General features: G+C 43.8%; 1 protein-coding gene across 1 annotated transcript in view; it reads left to right on the plus strand.

Moving 5' to 3' along the window:
* Window positions 1-18,646: 18,646 nt before the first annotated feature.
* tat (tyrosine aminotransferase) overlaps window positions 18,647-18,960 on the plus strand; it is an 85,915-nt gene continuing 85,601 nt past the window's right edge. The window contains exon 1 of the mRNA XM_060837885.1: window positions 18,647-18,851. Within this exon, the coding sequence (XP_060693868.1) occupies window positions 18,647-18,851 (205 nt within the window). The remainder of the gene's footprint in view (window positions 18,852-18,960) is intronic.

Genomic DNA, 18,960 nt, shown 5'->3' on the forward strand with positions numbered 1-18,960 from the left:
TCCACCTTAATAACCTCTAGCCTACCCAACACATCTTCCCTACTTATGTCAATGTGATCCAGACTAATAAAACTTCTATCTCTAATCTCAAGATTCATCATGTTCCTCTCCTCAGTGAACACTGAGGCAAAGTAATCATTCAGAATCTCACCCATTCTCTCAGGTTTGACACACAGCCTTCCTTCATTATCCTTTAGTGGACCAATCCTTTCTCTAGTTACCCACTTGCTTTTTATATAAGAATAAAATGCTTTGGGATTCTCCTTAATTCTACTCGCCAAAGCTATTTCATGACCCCTTTTAGCCCACTTGATTCCTCATTTAAGATTGGTCCTACTCTTCCGATAGCTTAAAATTGAGGGGTTATAGATAAAGGTCAGGTGTCAGAGGAGTTTCTTTGGAGAGTAGTAGGGGCGTGGGATGCACTGCCTTCAATAGCAGTAGACTCGCCAACTTTAAGGGCATTTAAATGGTCATTGGACAGGCATATGGACGAGAATGGAATAGTGTGGGTTAGATGGGCTTCAGATTGGTTTCACAGGTTATGCAACATTGAGGGCCAAAAGGCCTGTACTGTGCTGAAATGTTCTATGTTGTATGAGGACATAGAAGGATGGGTTAGTAATTTTGCGCATCAGACTAAGATCAGTGGAGGTGTGGATAGTGCAGAAGGATGTTGCAGGCTACAGAGGGACATAGATAAGCTGCAGAGCTGGGCTGAGAGGTAGCAAATGGAGTTTAATGTGGAAAAGTGTGAGGTAGTTCACTTTGGAAGGAGCAACAGGAATGCAGAGTACTGGACTAATGGTAATATTCTCGGTAGTGTAGATGAGCAGAGAGGTCTCAGTGTCCAGGTACATAGATCCTTCAAAGTTGCCACCCAGATTGATCGGGTTGTTAAAAAGGCATATGGTGTGTTTGCTTTTTTGAGAGAGGGATTTAGTTTCGGAGCCACGAGATCATGCTGTGGCTGTACAGAACTCTGTTGCAGCCACACTTGGAGTATTGCGTACAGTTCGGGTCGCTATATTATAGGAAGGATGTGAAAGTTTTGGAAAGGTTTCAGAGGAGATTTACGAGAATGTTGCCTGGTATGGCGAGGAAGGTCTTATGGGGAAAGGCTGAGGGACTTGAGGCTGTTTTCGTTAGAGGGGAGAAGGTTGAGAGGTGACTTATTTAAGACATATAAGATAATCAGAGGGTTAGATAGGGTGGACAGTGAGAGCCTTTTTCCTTGGATGGTGATGGCTAGCACGAGGGGACATAGCTTTAAATTGAGGAGTGTTGGATATAGGAGAAATGTCAGAGGTAGTTTCTTTACTCAAAGAGTAGTAGGGGCATGAAATGTACAGCCTGCAACAGTAGTAGACTCGCCAGTTTTAAGGAGAAAGTGAGGACTGCAGATGCTGGAGATCAGAGCTGAAAATGTGTTGCTGGAAAAGCGCAGCAGGTCAGGCAGCATCCAAGGAGCAGGAGAATCGACGTTTCGGGCATGAGTCCTTCTTCAGGAATGAGGAAAGTGTGCCAAGCAGGTTAAGGTAAAAGGTAGGGAGGAGGGACTTGGGGGAGGGGCGTTGGAGATGCGATAGGTGGAAGGAGGTTAAAGTGAGGGTCTGGGGGGAAATTGCGGTCTTTGAAGAAGGGTTAGGGTGCTCCTTCTTCAAAGGCCGCAATTTACCCGCAGACGTGATCGACGATGCTCTCCACCGCATCTCCTCCACTTCCCACTCCTCCGCCCTTGAGTCCCACCCCTCCATTCGCCACCAGGACAGAACCCCACTGGTCCTCACCTACCACCCACCAACCTCCATATACATCGTATCATCCTTCGTCATTTCTGCCACCTCCAAATGGATCCCACCACCAGGGATATATTTCCCTCCCCTCCCCTATCAGCATTCTGAAAAGACCACTCCCTCTGTAACTCCCTTGTCAGGTCCACACACCTCACCAACCCAACCTCCACTCCCGGCACCTTCCCCTGCAACCGCAAGAAATGCAAAACTTGCGCCCACACCTCCCCCCTTACTTTCCTCCAAGGCCCCAAGGGATCCTTCCATATCCGCCACAAATTCACTTGCACCTCCACACATATCATTTACTGTGTCTGCTGCACCCAATGTGGCCTCCTCTATATTGGGGAAACAGGCTGCTTACTTGCGGAACGTTTCAGAGAACACCTCTGGGACACCCGGACCAACCAACCCAACCACCCTGTGGATCAACACTTCAACTCCCCCTCCCACTCCACCAAGGACATGCAGGTCCTTGACTCCTCCATCGCCAGACCATAGCAACACGATGGCTGGAGGAAGAGCACCTCATCTTCCGCCTAGGAACCCTCCAACCACAAGGGATGAACTCGGATTTCTCCAGTTTCCTCATTTCCGCTCCCCCCATCTTGTCTCAGTTCCAACCCTCGAACTCAGCACCACCTTCCTAACTTGCAATCTTCTTCCTGACCTCTCCGCCCCCACCCCCACTCCGGCCTATCACCCTCACCTTAACCTCCTTCCACCTCTTGCATTTCCAACGCCCCTCCCCCAAGTCCCTCCTCCCTACCTTTTATCTTAGCCTGCTTGGCACACTTTCCTCATTCCTGAAGAAGGGCTCATGCCCAAAACGTCGTTTCTCCTGCTCCTTGGATGCTGCCTCACCTATTTTAAGGGCACTTAAATGGTTATTGGATAAAACACATGGAAAAAAATGGAATTGTGTAGGTTAGGTGGGCTTCACATTGGTTCCACAGGTCAGCGCAACATCAAGGGCTGAAGGACTGTGCTGTAATGTTCTATGTTCAGCATGCAAGTAATCCTGTTTGGTAACTTCACCAGGTTGACACATCACTTTAGTATGCCTGATACTCTCCTGTCATGCCCTCCTGCACTGTCCATTGAACCAGGTTTGATACCCTGGCTTAATAGCAATGGTAGGGTGGGGGATATTCTGAGCCACGAGATTGCAGATTATGCTGGAGTATAATTCTGTTGATGGCCGTCAGCACCTCATGGGTGCCCTATCTTATTCTGGTAGATTTGTCTGAAGTCTGTCCCATTTAGCACAGTATTAGTGCCACGCAACAGTGCATTTATTTATATTCAAAGAGGCTTAGCTGCTTTCTATTACTTTGACATGATGTTTAGCCAATTCAATATTTGTTTAGGATGTGAAATGCTTGCTCTTATGTAGCATTGTTATATTGGCCTCACATAATCCAGCACCTTTTGATACCCATCATCCCACTATCTCATGGAGCAGACTGGGGCTTGGAGTGGAGGGAGGAGGGCTGATGGACTGGGGACCACATGCAGAGGCCCTACACTGAGCTGCTACAATGTAATTTCTATTTGAAATTTCCTACCTTACTTTAATATTAAATGATGCCCTATTTTAACTTGTTTTTCAACTGTAAAATATTGGGATTATTTTTATTCTACTGCTGTATCCAAGAATTGTACCTAGATACTTGTACCTAAGGTATTGTGGGAAGCAAGAGAGGAAATTGCAGAGCCGTTGGCAATGATCTTTTCGTCTTCACTGTCAACGGGGGGGGGGGGGGGCGGGGTGTAATAGAGGGCTGGAAAGTAGCGAATGTTGTGCCCCTGTTCAAAAAAGGCAATAGGGATAACCCCGGGAATTACAGGCCAGTTAGTCTTACTTCGGTGGTAAGCAAAGTAATGGAAAGGGTACTGAGGGATAGGATTTATGATTATCTGGAAAGACACTGCTTGATTAGGGACAGCCAACACGGATTTGTGAGGGGTAGGTCTTGCCTTACAAGTCTTATTGAATTCTTTGAGGAGGTGACCAAGCATGTGGATGAGGGTAGAGCAGTGGATGTAGTGTACATGGATTTTAGTAAGGCATTTGATAAGGATCCCCATGGCAGGCTTATGCGGAAAGTTAAGAGGCATGGGATAGTGGGAAATTTGGCCAGTTGGATAGAGAACTGGCTAACCAGTCGAAGTCAGAGAGTGGTGGTAGATGGTAAATATTCAGCCTGGAGCCCAGTTATAAGTGGAGTTCTGCAGGGATCAGTTCTGGGTCCTCTGCTGTTTGTAATTTTTATTAATGAATTGGAAGAGGGAGTCGAAGGGTGGGTCAGTAAATTTGCAGACGATACAAAGATAGGTGGAGTTGTGGATAGTGAGGAGGGCTGTTATCCCTTGCAAAGGGACTTAGATATGATGCAGAGCTGGGCTGAGGAGTGGCAGATGGAGTTCAACCCTGTCAAGTGTGAGGTTGTCCATTTTGGAAGGACAAATAAGAATGCAGAATACAGGGTTAATGGTAGGGTTCTTAGTAAGGTGGAGGAGCACAGGGATCTTGGGGTCTATATTCATAGATCTTTGAAAGTTGCCACTCAGGTGGATAGAGCTTGTAAGAAGGCCTATGGTGTATTAGCGTTCATGAACAGAGGGATTGAATTCAAGAGTCGTGAGGTGATGTTGCAGCTGTACAGGACCTTGGTAAGGCCACATTTGGAGTACTGTGTGCAGTTCTGGTCGCCTCACTTTAGGAGCGATGTGGAAGCTTTGGAGAGGGTGCAGAGGAGATTTACCAGGCTGTTGCATGGACTGGGGAATAGGTCGTACAAGGATAGGTTGAGAGTGCTAGGCCTTTTCTCATTGGAACGGCGAAGGATGAGGGGTGACTTGTTAGAGGTTTATAAGATGATCAGAGGAATAGATAGAGCAGACAGTCAGAGACTTTTTCCCCGGGTACAACAGAGTGTTACAAGGGGACATAAATTTAAGGTGAAGGGTGGAAGGTATAGGGGGGATGTCAGGGGTAGGTTCTTTACCCAAAGAGTGGTGGGGGCATGGAATGCACTGCCTGTCGGAGTGGCAGAGTCAGAATCATTGGTGACCTTTAAGCGGCAATTGGATAGGTACATGGATAGGTGCTTAAGCTAGGACAAATGTTCGGCACAACATCGTGGGCCGAAGGGCCTGTTCTGTGCTGTATTGTTCTATGTTCTATATTCTATATTACTATAAGAAGTCAGACATTTAGATTACATTCCCTACAATGTGGAAACAGGCCTTTTGGCCCAAAAGTCCACACCGATCCTCCGAAGAGTAACCCACCCAGACCCATTCCCCTACATTTACCCCTTCACCTAACACTATGGGCAATTTAACATGGCCAATTCACCTAAGCTGCACATTTTTGGACTGTGGGAAGAAACCAGAGCACCTGGAGGAAACCCACGCAGACAAGGGGAGAACGTAAAAACTTGTCACTGTACTCTTACAATGGAATATACGTGACAATAAAACGATATTCTATTCTATACTCTTCTATGTTCTATCTCATGAAATTTGTCAGAGCTCAGTGAAAATCACTGCCAAGGAATCAGAATGTACAATGAAGACATTAAAGGAGCTAATAAGAATCCTGTCCAATCACTAGAAATAGAGTAAAGTATTCCACCATTGTTTTATTGGTTGCCTTATGGGGGCAATGTAAAATTATCACAAAACCTGAATTGGCAATGATAATGAATACCTTATTCCTGCTGATATTCAGACCTTTACTTATTTCTCTAACTAGCTGTGCTAATCTTTCTCTGCTCAATTATTTTATACTGAAGTGCAGCTGAGAGAATTTAAAGCTGAGTTTCAAACACATAGATTCATTTAATAGATTTATGAGTAGGTGGGGAGCAGATGGATACAGATGCTTAGGAATTGGGTGACAAGTTTAGACAGTACATTTGGATTGGCTCAGGCTTGGAGGGCTGAAGGGCCTGTTCCTGGGCTGTAAATTTTCTTTGTTCTTTGTACTTTCAAGTGGATCTGTGTTAAGACACTAAGAATCATATATTTGCAGAGGACACAAGAATCAGGAGAATCAAACCCATGCTTCATACCAACCTGGAACTGATCAGTACTTCTGTCAAAACCTCATTTGAGAGGAGCTGGATTTTGCCCGACTAATTAGTGGCTGAGGCACTGGGAAGACAACTAGGTCACTTCCAGAGTGAGTCCCATGTAAATGACTATTGACTGATGAGGTAACACCATTTGCAGAGGCTATAAAAACAAGAGAAACATATTATACACTGCCTCTTGCTCTGCAATTGACTTCCAAAACTTTCGGAGAATCTCATTTATTCATGGAAAGTAATTGTTATGAAAATAACTTTTAAATTTTCTTGTGATGAGCTGTTGTAAGTGCTTGTCACACTAATTGACTTGTTTGCTGTTCTCGATCTTGGGTTTATGGACAAAATGTAATTGGCAAACATCATCCTTGAAAGTAATTCTAAAGTACAGCAAGCTCAACTGAAGATTTCATAACTGAATATCTTCTCTATTTTATCGAGCAAAAGGCTCAGTTTAGACATTAATTTACTAACATGCCAACCTGGACACCTCAGTCGAAGCCAAAGGAGAGAGAAAGAGAGAGAAAGAGTGCGATCTGTCTTCCCAGAGAGCAGAGGTACACCACTTGTCCAGAGCAAGAGGGCATGGCTTGAACTCATCAATAAGGTTTACACCAAAAGAGGGATCTGACAAACATCAACCAGTGCAAGAAACAGTTCAATGACCTATCGCAATCTGGCAGGGTTAGTATAACTTTTCACTTTTAGGACTGGCCTTTGGAATGGTCCCCACGACACTCAGCTACATAGGACTCATGCTGCTCTTCAACTTTGGAGGAAAGTGTGCTCAATCTGTGCCTTATTCACTCCATGGAGGAGCTCTGAGCTGTCATGCTTCTAAGACATGGAATGAACTGCCCGAGGAATTGATGAATGCAGATACAGTTACTACATTACAAAGATACTTGGATAGATATATGGATAGGAAAGATTTGGAGGGAGATGACCAGTTGCAGGCAGGGAGAACTAGTTTAGTTTGGGAACATTGTCGGCGTAGACTAGGGTCTGTTTCCATATTATGACAGATATTTTCAATGTGAAGTTGGAACTTTAACTCCACAAGGACTGTGTGCTGGTCAGTTTTACCAATACTGCAGCTGGCAGATTGGTAAGGATGAGTTTAAGTATGTTTTTCCCTGTTGCTGCTTCACTTGCCACCTGCGACTGACTCAGTCCAGCTGCTTTGTCCTTGAAGACCCAAACAACTTGATCAGTAGTACTACTGTGAAGCCACTCTTGATGGTGGACAGTGAAATCCACCACCCAGAGTACATTTTGCACCCTTTCCTTTTTTTTTCCCAGATTCAGTCTACAGTCCAAATAAAAAGTGGTCTTTACACTCTTGAACCATGAATGCAATGATAGATCTTCTGTCCTTGATGTGGTCTCAATAGTCTTCTTACTGTCCTCTTCTGTTAGACTCTGTTTGTTTAGGATTTTAAATTACCCTTTTGTCACCTTAATTCTTGTTTTATAGTGATGCTGATGCTATAACTTTGTTTAAATTAGGTTGGTTGCCCTTTATTTCCCTTCTGTAGCTGTGCCTCATGTTACTGAGACAACACTCATTGTAAGCTGTTAGCTCTCATATTTAACTTGTGGGTTTTTTAGCCAGTTCTGTGCCATTAAAGTTTTCCCCTTGCTCAATAGGGATTGGTCTCTTTAGTCATGGAACTCTGATTCCTGTTTGCTTTCCAATTTAATCTCTACTCAGCAATGCTCCTATAGATCCTGATTTCCTGTTGGAAATTGTAATTGACAATTACAGCTTTGCACTTTTCTTATCAGGTCTGAAGTCAAAAGAAAGTCCAAGCCTAAAATAATCCCAAATTAAACTAGTCCCATCTGCCTGCTCCTGGCCCTTATACCATCAAACCTTTCCTACTTGTGCAGTTATCCAAAAGCCTTTTAAACCTTGTAGTTGTACCTACATCCACCACTTCCTCAGGAAGTTAGCTCCACACGCGAACCACCCTCGGAATAAAAAAAATCGTCCTTCGTGTCTTTTTTTAAAATCTTTCTCCTCTCACCTTAAAAATGTGCCCCCTAGGCACGAAACCCCCCATTTGAGGAAAAAGACACCGGTCATTAACCCTATCTAGTGTATATCCCTCCTGATTTTGTAAACTTCTATAAGGTTACCTCCCAACCTCCTACACTCCAGCGAAAAAATTCCAGCCTATTCAGCCTTTTCTTATACCTCAAACCTTTCACACCCAGCAACATCCTGGTAAATCTCACCTGAACCCTCTCCACATTAATAATATCTATAGTAGTGTGGGAGAGTCTGGTTCATTTGAGGCTTTCAAAGGGAGTTAGACCTATCTGACAGGAAATTATGTGCAAGGTTATGACAGAAAAAGTCATAGAATGGGAATTGTTCATTCCGAGAACCAATGCAGACTGCTGGGTCAAATCACCTCCTATTGCTCTGTAATAATTATGTGAAATGAATTTTAAAAACTATGGTAGAAAGGGGCCTGTGTGTGTCTAAGTCCAAGAGTCAATACACAGGCACAGCATGTCACTTGGTAGGCAAATGGGCTGTTACTGTATATTAGGTAAAAACAATGACTGCAGCTGCTGGAAACCAGATTCTGGATTAGTGGTGCTGGAAAAGCCCGCTTTTGCCCGATACGTCAATTTTACTGCTCCTCGGATGCTGCCTGAACTGCTGTGCTTTTCCAGCACCACTAATCCAGAATTTGTTACTGTATATTGCAAGGAGAATAGAATATAGAAGTAAAGATATCTTCCTGCAGGTGTACAGTGTTGGTGAGAATACATCTGGAACACTGTACAGATTCATGATGTGGAGGAGCCAGTGTTAGTCTGGGGTGAACAAAGTTAAAAATCACACAACGTCAGGTTATAATCCAACAGATTTATTTGGAAGCACAAAGTTAAAAATCACAACACTAGGCTATAGTCCAACAGGGTAAAAATGAGGACTGTAGATGCTGGAAACCCAAGTTTGGATTAGAGTGGTGCTGGAAAAGCATAGCACGTCAGGCAGCATCCAAGGAGCAGGAAAATCAACGTTTTGGGCAAAAGCCCTTCATCAGGCATGGAGCTTGCAGGATGGAGAGATAAATGAGAGGGGGGTGGGGAGTGGGGAGAAAGTAGCATAGAGTACAGTAGGTGAATGGGGATGGAGGTGATAGGTCAGAGAGGAGGGTGGAGTGGATAGGTGGAAAGGAAGATAGGCAGGTAGGATCTGAACTGGAGGGAAACCAATATCCTGAGCAGGAGGTTTGCTAAAGCTCTTTGGGAGGGGTTAAGTTAGATTTGCATGGGGTGGCGGCAGGGAAGGAGGTGGGAACCTGAGCTACAGAGCAGATGATGGAGTAGAACATAGAACATTACAGCGCAGTACAGGCCCTTCGGCCCTCGATGTTGCACCGACCTGTGGAACCAAACTGAAACCCATCTAACCTACACTATTCTATTTTCATCCACATGCCTATCCAATGACCATTTAAATGCTCTTAAAGTTGGCGAGTCTACTGTTGTAGGCAGTGCATTTCACACTCCTACTACTTTCTGAGTAAAGAAACTACCTCTGACATCTGTCTATATCTACCACCCCTCAGTTTAAAGCTGTGTCCCCTCGTGCTAGCCATCAACATCTGAGGAAAAAGGCTCTCACTGTCCAACCTATCTAACCATCTGACAATCTTATATGTCTCAATTAAGTTGCCTCTCAACCTTCACTCTAATGAAAACAGCCTCACGTCCCTCAGCCTTTCCTCATAAGACCTTCCGTCCACACCAGGTGACATCCTCATAAATCTCCTCTGAACCCTTTCCAAAGCTTCCACATCCTTCCTATAATGTGGTCACCAGTATTGTATGCTGTACTCCAAATGTGGTCGCACCAGAGTTTTGTACAGCTGCAGCATAACCTCGTGGTTCCGAAACTCAATCCATCTACCAATAAAAGCAAACACACCATATGCCTCCTTAACAACCCTATCAACCTGGGTGGCAACATTCAAGGATCTATGTACCTGGACACCAACATCTCTCTGCTCATCTACACTACCAAGAATCTTACCATCAGCCCAGTACTCTGCATTCCTGTTGCTCCTTCCAAGGTTAATCACCCCACACCTTTCTGCATTAAACTCCATTTTCCACCTGTCAGTCCAGTTCTGCAGCTTATATCTATGTCCCTCTGTAACCTACAACATTCTTCGTCACTATCTGCAGCTCTGCCGAACTTAGCGCGTCTGCTAATTTACTAACCCATCCTTCTATGCCCTCATCCAGGTCATTTATATAAATGACAAACAACTGTGGACACAGCCTTAAAATTAGAGGGGGTCAATTCAGAACAGAAATACGGAGACATTTCTTCAGCCAGAGAGTGGTGGGCCTGTGGAATTCATTGCCACAGAGTGCAGTGGAGGCCGGGACGCTAAATGTCTTCAAGGCAGAGATTGATAGTTTCTTGATGTCACGATGAACTAAGGGCTACGGGGAGAATGCGGGTAAGTGGAGTTGAAATGCCAATCAGCCATGATTGAATGGCGGAGTGGACTCGATGGGCCGAATGGCCTTACTTCCACTCCTATGTCTTATGGTCTTATGGTCAAAACAGATCCTTGTGGTGCCCCACTAGTAATTGAACTCTAGGATGAATATTTCCCATTAACCACCACCCTCTGTCTCCTTTCAGCTAGCCAATTTCTGATCCAAATCGCTAAATCACCCTCAATTTCATGCCTTCTGCAATAGCCTACTGTGGGCAACCTTATCAAATGCCTTACGGAAATCCATATACACCACATCAACCACCTTATCCTCATCCACCTGTTGGTCACCTTCTCAAGAACTCAGTAAGGTTTGTGAGGCATGACCTACCCTTTACAAAACAGTGTTCACTATCCCTAATCAACTTGTTCCTCTCTAGATAATTATAAATCCTATCTCTTATAACCCTTTCCAACACTTTGCCCACAACCAAAATAAGGCTCACCGGTCTATAATTTCCAAGGTTGTCTCTACTCCCGTTTTTGATCAAGGGAACAACATTTGCTATCCTTCAGTCTTCTGGTACTATTCCTGTAGACAATGACGACATAAAGATCAAAGCCAAAGACTCAGCAACCTCCTCCCTGGCTTCCCAGAGAGTCCAAGGATAAATCCCATCTGTCCAAGGGGACTTATCTATTTTCACACTTTCCAGAATTGCTAACACCTCCTCATTGTGAACTTCAATCCCATCTAGTCGAGTAGCCTGTATCTCAGTATTCTCCTCCACAACATTGTCTTTTTCTAGTGTGAATACTGACGAAAATTGTTCATTTAGTGCTGTCCCTAACTCCTCTGACTCCATGCAACTTCACACTACTAACCTTGATTGGCCCAAATCTTACTCTATGATTCTCTTATACCTGATATATCTATAGAAATCCTTCGTGTTTTCCTTGATTCTTGTCACCAGTAACTTGTCATGTCCCCTCCTCGCTCTTCTTAGCTCTCTCTTTAGGTGTTTCCTGACTAACTTGTAACTCTCAAGTGCTCTGCAGCAAGTCGTTTGATAAGCTTCCCCATGGTAGGCTCATTCAGAAAGTAAGGAAGTATGGGATACAGGGAAACCTGTCTATCTGGATACAGAATTGGTGGCCCATAGAAGACAGAGGATGGTGATAGCCTGGAGCTCGGTGACCAGTGGTGTTCCGCAGGTGTTCTGCTCTTTGTGATTTTTATAAGTGTCTTGAATGAGGAACTGGCAGGGTGAGTTAGTAAATCTGCCAATGACAAGAAGTTTGGTGGAGTTGTAGATAGTGTGAAGGGCTGTTGTAGGTTGCAACGAGACATTGACAGGATGCAGAGCTGGGCTGATAGTGGCAGATGTAGTTCAGCCTGGAAAAATGCGAAGTCATTCACTTTTGAAGGTTGAATTTGAATGCAGATTACAGGATTAAAGCTGCAACATGACATCCTGGCTCTTATACTCAATTCCCCGACCATTAAATGGAAGCATGCCATATGCCGTCTTTTCCACATTATATTCTTGGGTGGCCACTTTCAGGGAGCTACAGACTTGAACACCAAGATCAGTCTGTACATCACTTGAAAGAATAAAAGCATTCAGCCTCTAAAGTTTCCTCAGGATTTTATATGTTTAAGTAAGATCACCTTTCATTCTTCCAAATTGTCTTCATAAGCCTAAAGCAATTCTAGCTTTTAGGACATAGGACACAGAACAGTACAGTACAATACAGGCCCTTTGGCCCTCGATATTTTGCTAGCCTTTTATCCTACTCTAACATCAAACTCACCTACATACCTGTACCTTCATATAGGCTCATTCCTGATGAAGGGCTTTTGCCCGAAACTTCAATTTTCCTACTCCTCGGATGCCCGGATTCATGGCAGTGTGGAGGAACAGAAGGATATTGGGGTTCACATCCATAGATCCCTCAATGTTGCAACGCAATTGATAGGATTGCTAAGAAGGCTCATGGTGTGTTGGCTTTCATTTGCGGGGGGATTGAGTTTAAGAGCCACAAGGTTATGCTGCAGCTCTATGGATCCCTGGTTAGACCACACTTGGAATTTTGTGTTCAGTTCTAGTCACCTCATTATAGGAAAGATGTGAAAGCTTTAGACAGGGTGCAGAGGAGATATGCCAGGATGCTGCCTGGACTGGAGGGCATGTTTATGAAGAAAGGTTGAGGGAGCTAGGGCTTTTCTTATTGGAGCTAAGAAGGATGAGAGATGACTTGACAGAGGTGTACAACATGTTGAGAGGCATAGATAGAGTGGAGAGCCAGAGACTTTTTCCCATAATGGAAATGTGTATCACAGCAGGGGGCATAATTTTAAGGTAATTGGAGGAAGATATAGGGGGTGTCAGAGGTAAGTTCTTTACTCAGAATGTAATGGGTGCATGGAATACACTGCCAGTAATGGTAGTTGAGTCAGAAACATTAAGAGACATTTGAGCGACTCTTGGATCGGCACATGGAAGTTAGTGCAATGATAGGTATATAGGTGAAGATTAGAGTATTGCTGGAAATGCACAGCAGGTCAGGCAGCATCCGAGGAGTAGGAAAATTGAAGTTTCGGGCAAAAGCCCTTCATCAGGAATGAGCCTATATGAAGGTACAGGTATGTAGGTGAGTTTGATGTTAGAGTAGGATAAAAGGCTAGCAAAATATCGAGGGCCAAAGGGCCTGTATTGTACTGTACTGTTTTGTGTCCTATGTCCTAAAAGCTAGAATTGCTTTAGGCTTATGAAGACAATTTGGAAGAATGAAAGGTGATCTTACTTAAACATATAAGATCCTGAGGAAACTTTAGAGGCTGAATGCTTTTATTCTTTCAAGTGATGTACAGACTGATCTTGGAGTTCAAGTCTGTAGCTCCCTGAAAGTGGCCACCCAAGAATGTAGTGTGGTAAAGACGGCATATGGCATGCTTCCATTTAATGGTCGGGGAATTGAGTACAAGAGCCAGGATGTCATGTTGCAGCTTTATAAGATTTTGGTTAGGCCACACTTAGAGTATTGCATTCAATTCTGGTCGCCACATTACAGAAAGGATCTGGAGGCTTTGCAGATGCTGGAGAAGAGGTTTACCAAGATGTTGGAATAAATGACTGCAGATGCTGGAAGCTGTACTGAAAGCAACAAATGCTGGAGATCACATGAGTCAGACGGCATCCATGGAAAGTGAGAATAAGCTAACATTTTGAGTCTATTTGACACTTCATCAGGGTAAAGTGTAGAGGGGATGGCATTTATACTATAGTTTGGTGGGGGATGCTGGTCAAGAAAAGATGTTGATAGTTCAGATTAAGTGGTCAGAATGTGAGAATGGCAGAACAATGGTGTGTCTCCTCTCAGACTTGTAAGGATAATAAATGGGATGGAAGGGAGGGAAGGACATGATATCAAGCGAAAAGAAAGGGAAGAAATGTTCACAACTTAAATGTGTTGAACTTAATTTGAAGTCCAGAAGACTGTAAAGTGCTTTGTCTGAAGATAAAATGTTTCTCCTTCAGTTTGTGCTGTGATTCGCTGGAACACTGCAACATGCTGAAGACAGACTTGTGGGGATGTGAGCAGGATGCTGTGTTAAAATGATTGACAATGGGAAGGTTGAGGTCCTGCTTGTGCACAGACTTGAGATGTTCCACAAAGCAATCACCCAGTCTCCAATGTAGAGTAGGCCACATTGAGTGCAGCGAATACAGTATACAAGATCGGAGGAGGTACGGGTGAAATGCTGCTTCATCTGGAAAGACTGTCTGGAACCTTGGGATTGTTAGCAGGGAGGAAATGAAGGGGCAGGTGTTGCACCTTCTACAGTTACGTGGGAAGGTGCATGGAGAGAGGGGTAGTGTTAGTGGTTGTGGAATGGGCTGGGGTGTCCCGGAGGGAATGATCCCTGCGACATGAAAATAGGGGAAGATGTGTTAGGTGGTAGCGTTCTGCTTGAGTGGTCTAACATGGTGGAGAATGATCCTTTGAATATAAAGGTTGGTGGGAGGGATAGTGAGGACAAGGGGAGTCTAATTACGTGTTATGAGTGATGGGAAGGGGCAAGGGCAGTAGTATGGATGATAGGTTGGATACATTTATGGGCCCTGTCAATCACAGTGGGTGAGAAACCACAATCATGGAAGAAGCAAGTCATGTCAGCAGCATTGTTTTGGAAGGTAGCATCATCTGAACAGATAAGTTGTAGGCGAAGAAACTGAGATATGGAGTGGAAGCCTGTTATGACACAGGGCAAACCTCCCCCCACTAATTTAAATTAGCAACACAGAAAAGATTTACCCCATGAGGTAATCTGTTAAAATCCAAGAGGCAAAGAACAATCCCAAAAGTCACTATTTAAAGTAAAAATTAACAACTTTTTTAAAAGTCTAACACAGAATAATTAACTAACAACTATTTACAACTCCTTTCTGTAATCTATCTTTTACTTTCCCATCTACAGTACTGGTCCGATAAATATCTCAATTAAGATTTACCGAAAAATTCAAATTTCAAAATCAGACAGCTGTCGAATTCTCTCTTTGTATCTTCCTCTGTAGATTTGCTCTCCAGGTCAATATCGATGTTTTTTTTCCTGCAAACTCCTTTTCCAGACAGGTACCTCTCAGAGAGTTCTTCCTAGCAGCCTACATCTGTTGGTCTTTTGGCAGTTCTCCCCCAACTGTTCAATTTTTCCGATTTTATTCCCCAAACCATCAGATCATTTCATTAGTTTTAATATTGTCAAGATACTAAATTCAAACTTGATTGCAGTTTGGTATCTTGTGGTATAATTTAAATTGATTGGCCAAATTTGAATTTTGTTTTGGTATCCAGCAATCCAGCTAATCTACTTGTTCGACCAAATGTTGCATTTTAAATTTTCCAGTACTCTTTGTGCTTGCTGACTCTTTCAACTCTCTTAAAGATTCAGTACACCTCTACACCTTCATAACAATCCTTACAGGATGTGGGGTGTAATGAACTGTAGTGAAGGTAGCTATGGGAGTCAGTGGCTTTGTTGTGGATGGCAGTGACAGTTTATTCCCTGAAATGAAGGCAGAGAGGTCAAGGAAAGGAAGGGAAGAGTTGGAAATGGGCAATGTGAAAGTTATAGAGGGAAGGAATTTAGAAACGAAATGAATTAAATTTTTGAGGTCCTGATGGGAGCATGAAGCAGCACCAAAGCAGTTGTTGATGTCCTGAGAAAAGAATTGTGGGAGGGGATCAGTATAAAACTGGAACAAGATTGTTCCACATACCCCATAAAGAGGCTGGCATAATTGGGACCTATGCAGGTGCCCATAGCCATTTCTTTGACTAGGCAGAAGTGAAATGAATTCAAGGAGAAATTGTTCAGTGAGAGAACAAGTTCAGTCAGGTCCTCAACCCCATCCAATCTATCGCCATGCTTCCTCCCTTGCCCCTTCCCATCACTCACAACAGGATGATTGAGTTCCCCTTGTCCTCACTTTTCATCCCAGCACCCTCCACATTCAAGGGATTATTCTCTGCTATTTCAGACAACTCCAGCAGAATGCCACCACCATACACATTTTCCCCTCACTCCCCCTCTGCATTTAGCAGGGATCATTTCCTCGGAAGTCCCTGATCCATTCCACAACACCAGCACCACAGCCCTCTCCACAGCAGCTTCCTATGTAACTGTAGAAGGTGCAAGAGCTGTCTCTTCACTTCCTCCCTGCTCATCATCCAAGGTCCCAGATAGTATTTCCAGATGAAATAGCATTTCACCCGTATTTCCTCCGGTCTTGGGTATTGTATTCATTGCATTCAATGTGGCCTACTCTACATTGGAGAAACCAAGCGCAGACTGGGTGACCGCTTTATGAACACCTATGGTCTGTGTGCAAGTGGGTCCTTGACCTTTCCATTGCCAGTCATTTCCACATGTCTGTCCTCAACATGTTGCAATGTTCTAGTGAATCATCGAGTAAACTGGAGGAACAACATCTCAACTTTAGACTAGGCAATTTACAGCCTTCTGGATTTAATATTGAGTTCAACTATTTTAAGTTGTGAACATTTTTCTCTTTCTTTTAGTTTATTATCTTGTCCTACCTTCCTCCCATTCCAGTTGTTGTCCTTTCAAGTCTGGCAGGAGGCATATCATTGTTCTGCCATTCTCACATTCAAATCAGTTAATTTGAACAATCAACATCTTTTCTTCACCTGCACCTACACCCACTATTTCCAGTCCCCACGCATTCCCCCACCCTCCAAACTATAGCATAAGTGCTATCCCATCCATACTTCACTTCAGCTGTGAAATGTCATCTAGACTTGAAACATTAGCTTGCTCTCTCTCCGTGGATGCTGTCTGACCTGCTGTGATCGCCAGCATTTGTTTCATTTTCCAGGATGTTGCCTGAATTAGAGGGTATGAGCTACAATGAGAGGCTAGAAAAACTCAGTTGTTTTCTCTGGAGGGGTGAAGGCTGAGGGGAGACTTGATGGAAGTCTCTAAAATTATGAGATGCATAGATAGGATTGACAGTCAGAATCTTTTTTCCCAGAGTTGAAGTGTCTAATACTAAGGGACATGCATTTAAGGTGAGACAGGAAAGTTTGAAGGAGATATTAGGGGCAAGGTTTTTTACACAGAGAGTGATAGGAGTTTGGAATGCGCTGCCAATTTTAGATTAGATTAGATTACTTACAATGTGGAAACAGGCCCTTCGGCCCAACAAGTCCACACAGACCTGCCGAAGCGTATACCACCCAGACCCATACTCCTACATTTACCCCTTACCTAACACTACGGGCAATTTATCATGGCCAATTCACCTAACCTGCACATTTTTGGAATGTGGGAGGAAACCGGAGCACCCGGAGGAAACCCACACAGACACGGGGAGAATGTGCAAACTCCACACAGAGAGTCACCTGAGGTGGGAATTGAACCCGGGCCTCACCGCTGTGAGGCAGCAGTGCTAACCACTGTGCCACCATGCCGCCCGAATTTTGGTGGTGAAGACAGATCAGATATGGGTGTTTAAGAGACTTTTAGATGCAAGTAATATATTAATATGCAAGAAATGGAGGAGAATGGTCCAAGGGCAGGCAGAAGTGATTAATTTATTTTGGCATCATGTTCAGCACAACATCATGGGCCAAAGGGCCTGTTCCTATGCTGTACAGTTCTATCTTCTACAATATGGTCATCACTGGCCAGACCAGTATTTGTCACCCAACTCCAGTTGTACTTGAAGTGAGTGGCTTGCTAGGGCATTATAGAGGGCAGTCAAGAGTGAATCACATCACTGTGCTTTATTTATAAAGTCCAGCGTGCTTTATGGTTACCTCTCTGCTGTAACAATCTGTCCTACCCCAGTCAATGATTTACAAACAGATTCCAGCTCCTGTACCCTTTAGGTTACAAATATTGAAGTGATCGAATCTTTTGCATCCAGTCAACCTGATAATGAGTTAAAAAAAACAATTGACTTCAATCCTCTAAAACAAACAACATTACAGTTCTGGCGTCACTTTCCTGTATCTGAGGCATTTGGCACAAGGACTTGGAAGCTTCTGGCCATCACTTGGGCAATGTTTACATGGATTGAGTAACTCAGGTTTGTTTTCTGTCCTTGTTGTACAGTTTGTCGCACGTCAATAGAGTTGGATGAGGGGTCGGTGGCCGGACACAGCCCATCGCAGGATCCAATGGGCTCTCAGGGAGGAGCTCACCACCCCCCCCGAGCTCAGCTTTTAGAGGCACAGCGACCTTTCCCTTTCAATTCCTTTCGAGAACAACTCCCAGGAACATCTCATTATTTCCCAGCTGCAGGTACTGTGTCCTTTTCTGTGTTTGGAACAGAAGCTCCATCGCAGCTCATTCCTAATATTTGCTTTCATTATTACAATGGTTTTTATATTTGGAATGGTCTGTGTCGTTCAGGTTTGGCAAGTATAGACTTTAGAAATGGCTTTAGTGACCTTATTTTGGGAATATCAAAGATTGCACAACACCAGGCTATCGTCCACAGGTTTATTTGAAAGTACAAGCTTTCAGAATGCTGCTCCCTCGTTAGCTACCTGATCACCTCGTGTCATGTGATTTTTAACTTTTTCCACCTCAGTCCAACACCAGAACCTCCACATCTGGAGATATCACCAGACCAGATCTATCTTCATCTCCAGATCCATCCTTTTATTCTTTATTTCACTCCTTCTTTCTCTTTCAGTTCTTCAGTCAGGTTCTGCTCTTTGATGCGCCTCTTTGTTATTTTCCAGCAAAATGGCCAGCGAAAACTTTTTGATCCTTGACTCTGTCTTCAAAGGCAACGGCTTCACTTATTCAGGAAGATTAAAATCCAGGCGGACTAAGTGGAATGTCCGTGCCTCTGAAATGTCCAAGCGAACCTTCAATCCAATCAGGGCAATTGTGGACAATATGAGGATTGAGCCAAACCCCAACAAAGCCATGATCTCCTTGTCTATCGGTAAGATCTGCTCATTTCCCATTAAATAACATACAGGACAGACTTCGGGTTAGCATTTCCTGATGTCTGCTAGTGTTTTTGTTTGTTGATTATTTTGTCAAATTAAATG

This window comes from Hemiscyllium ocellatum, chromosome 17 (assembly GCF_020745735.1).
Source record: "Hemiscyllium ocellatum isolate sHemOce1 chromosome 17, sHemOce1.pat.X.cur, whole genome shotgun sequence".
NCBI lineage: Eukaryota > Metazoa > Chordata > Chondrichthyes > Orectolobiformes > Hemiscylliidae > Hemiscyllium > Hemiscyllium ocellatum.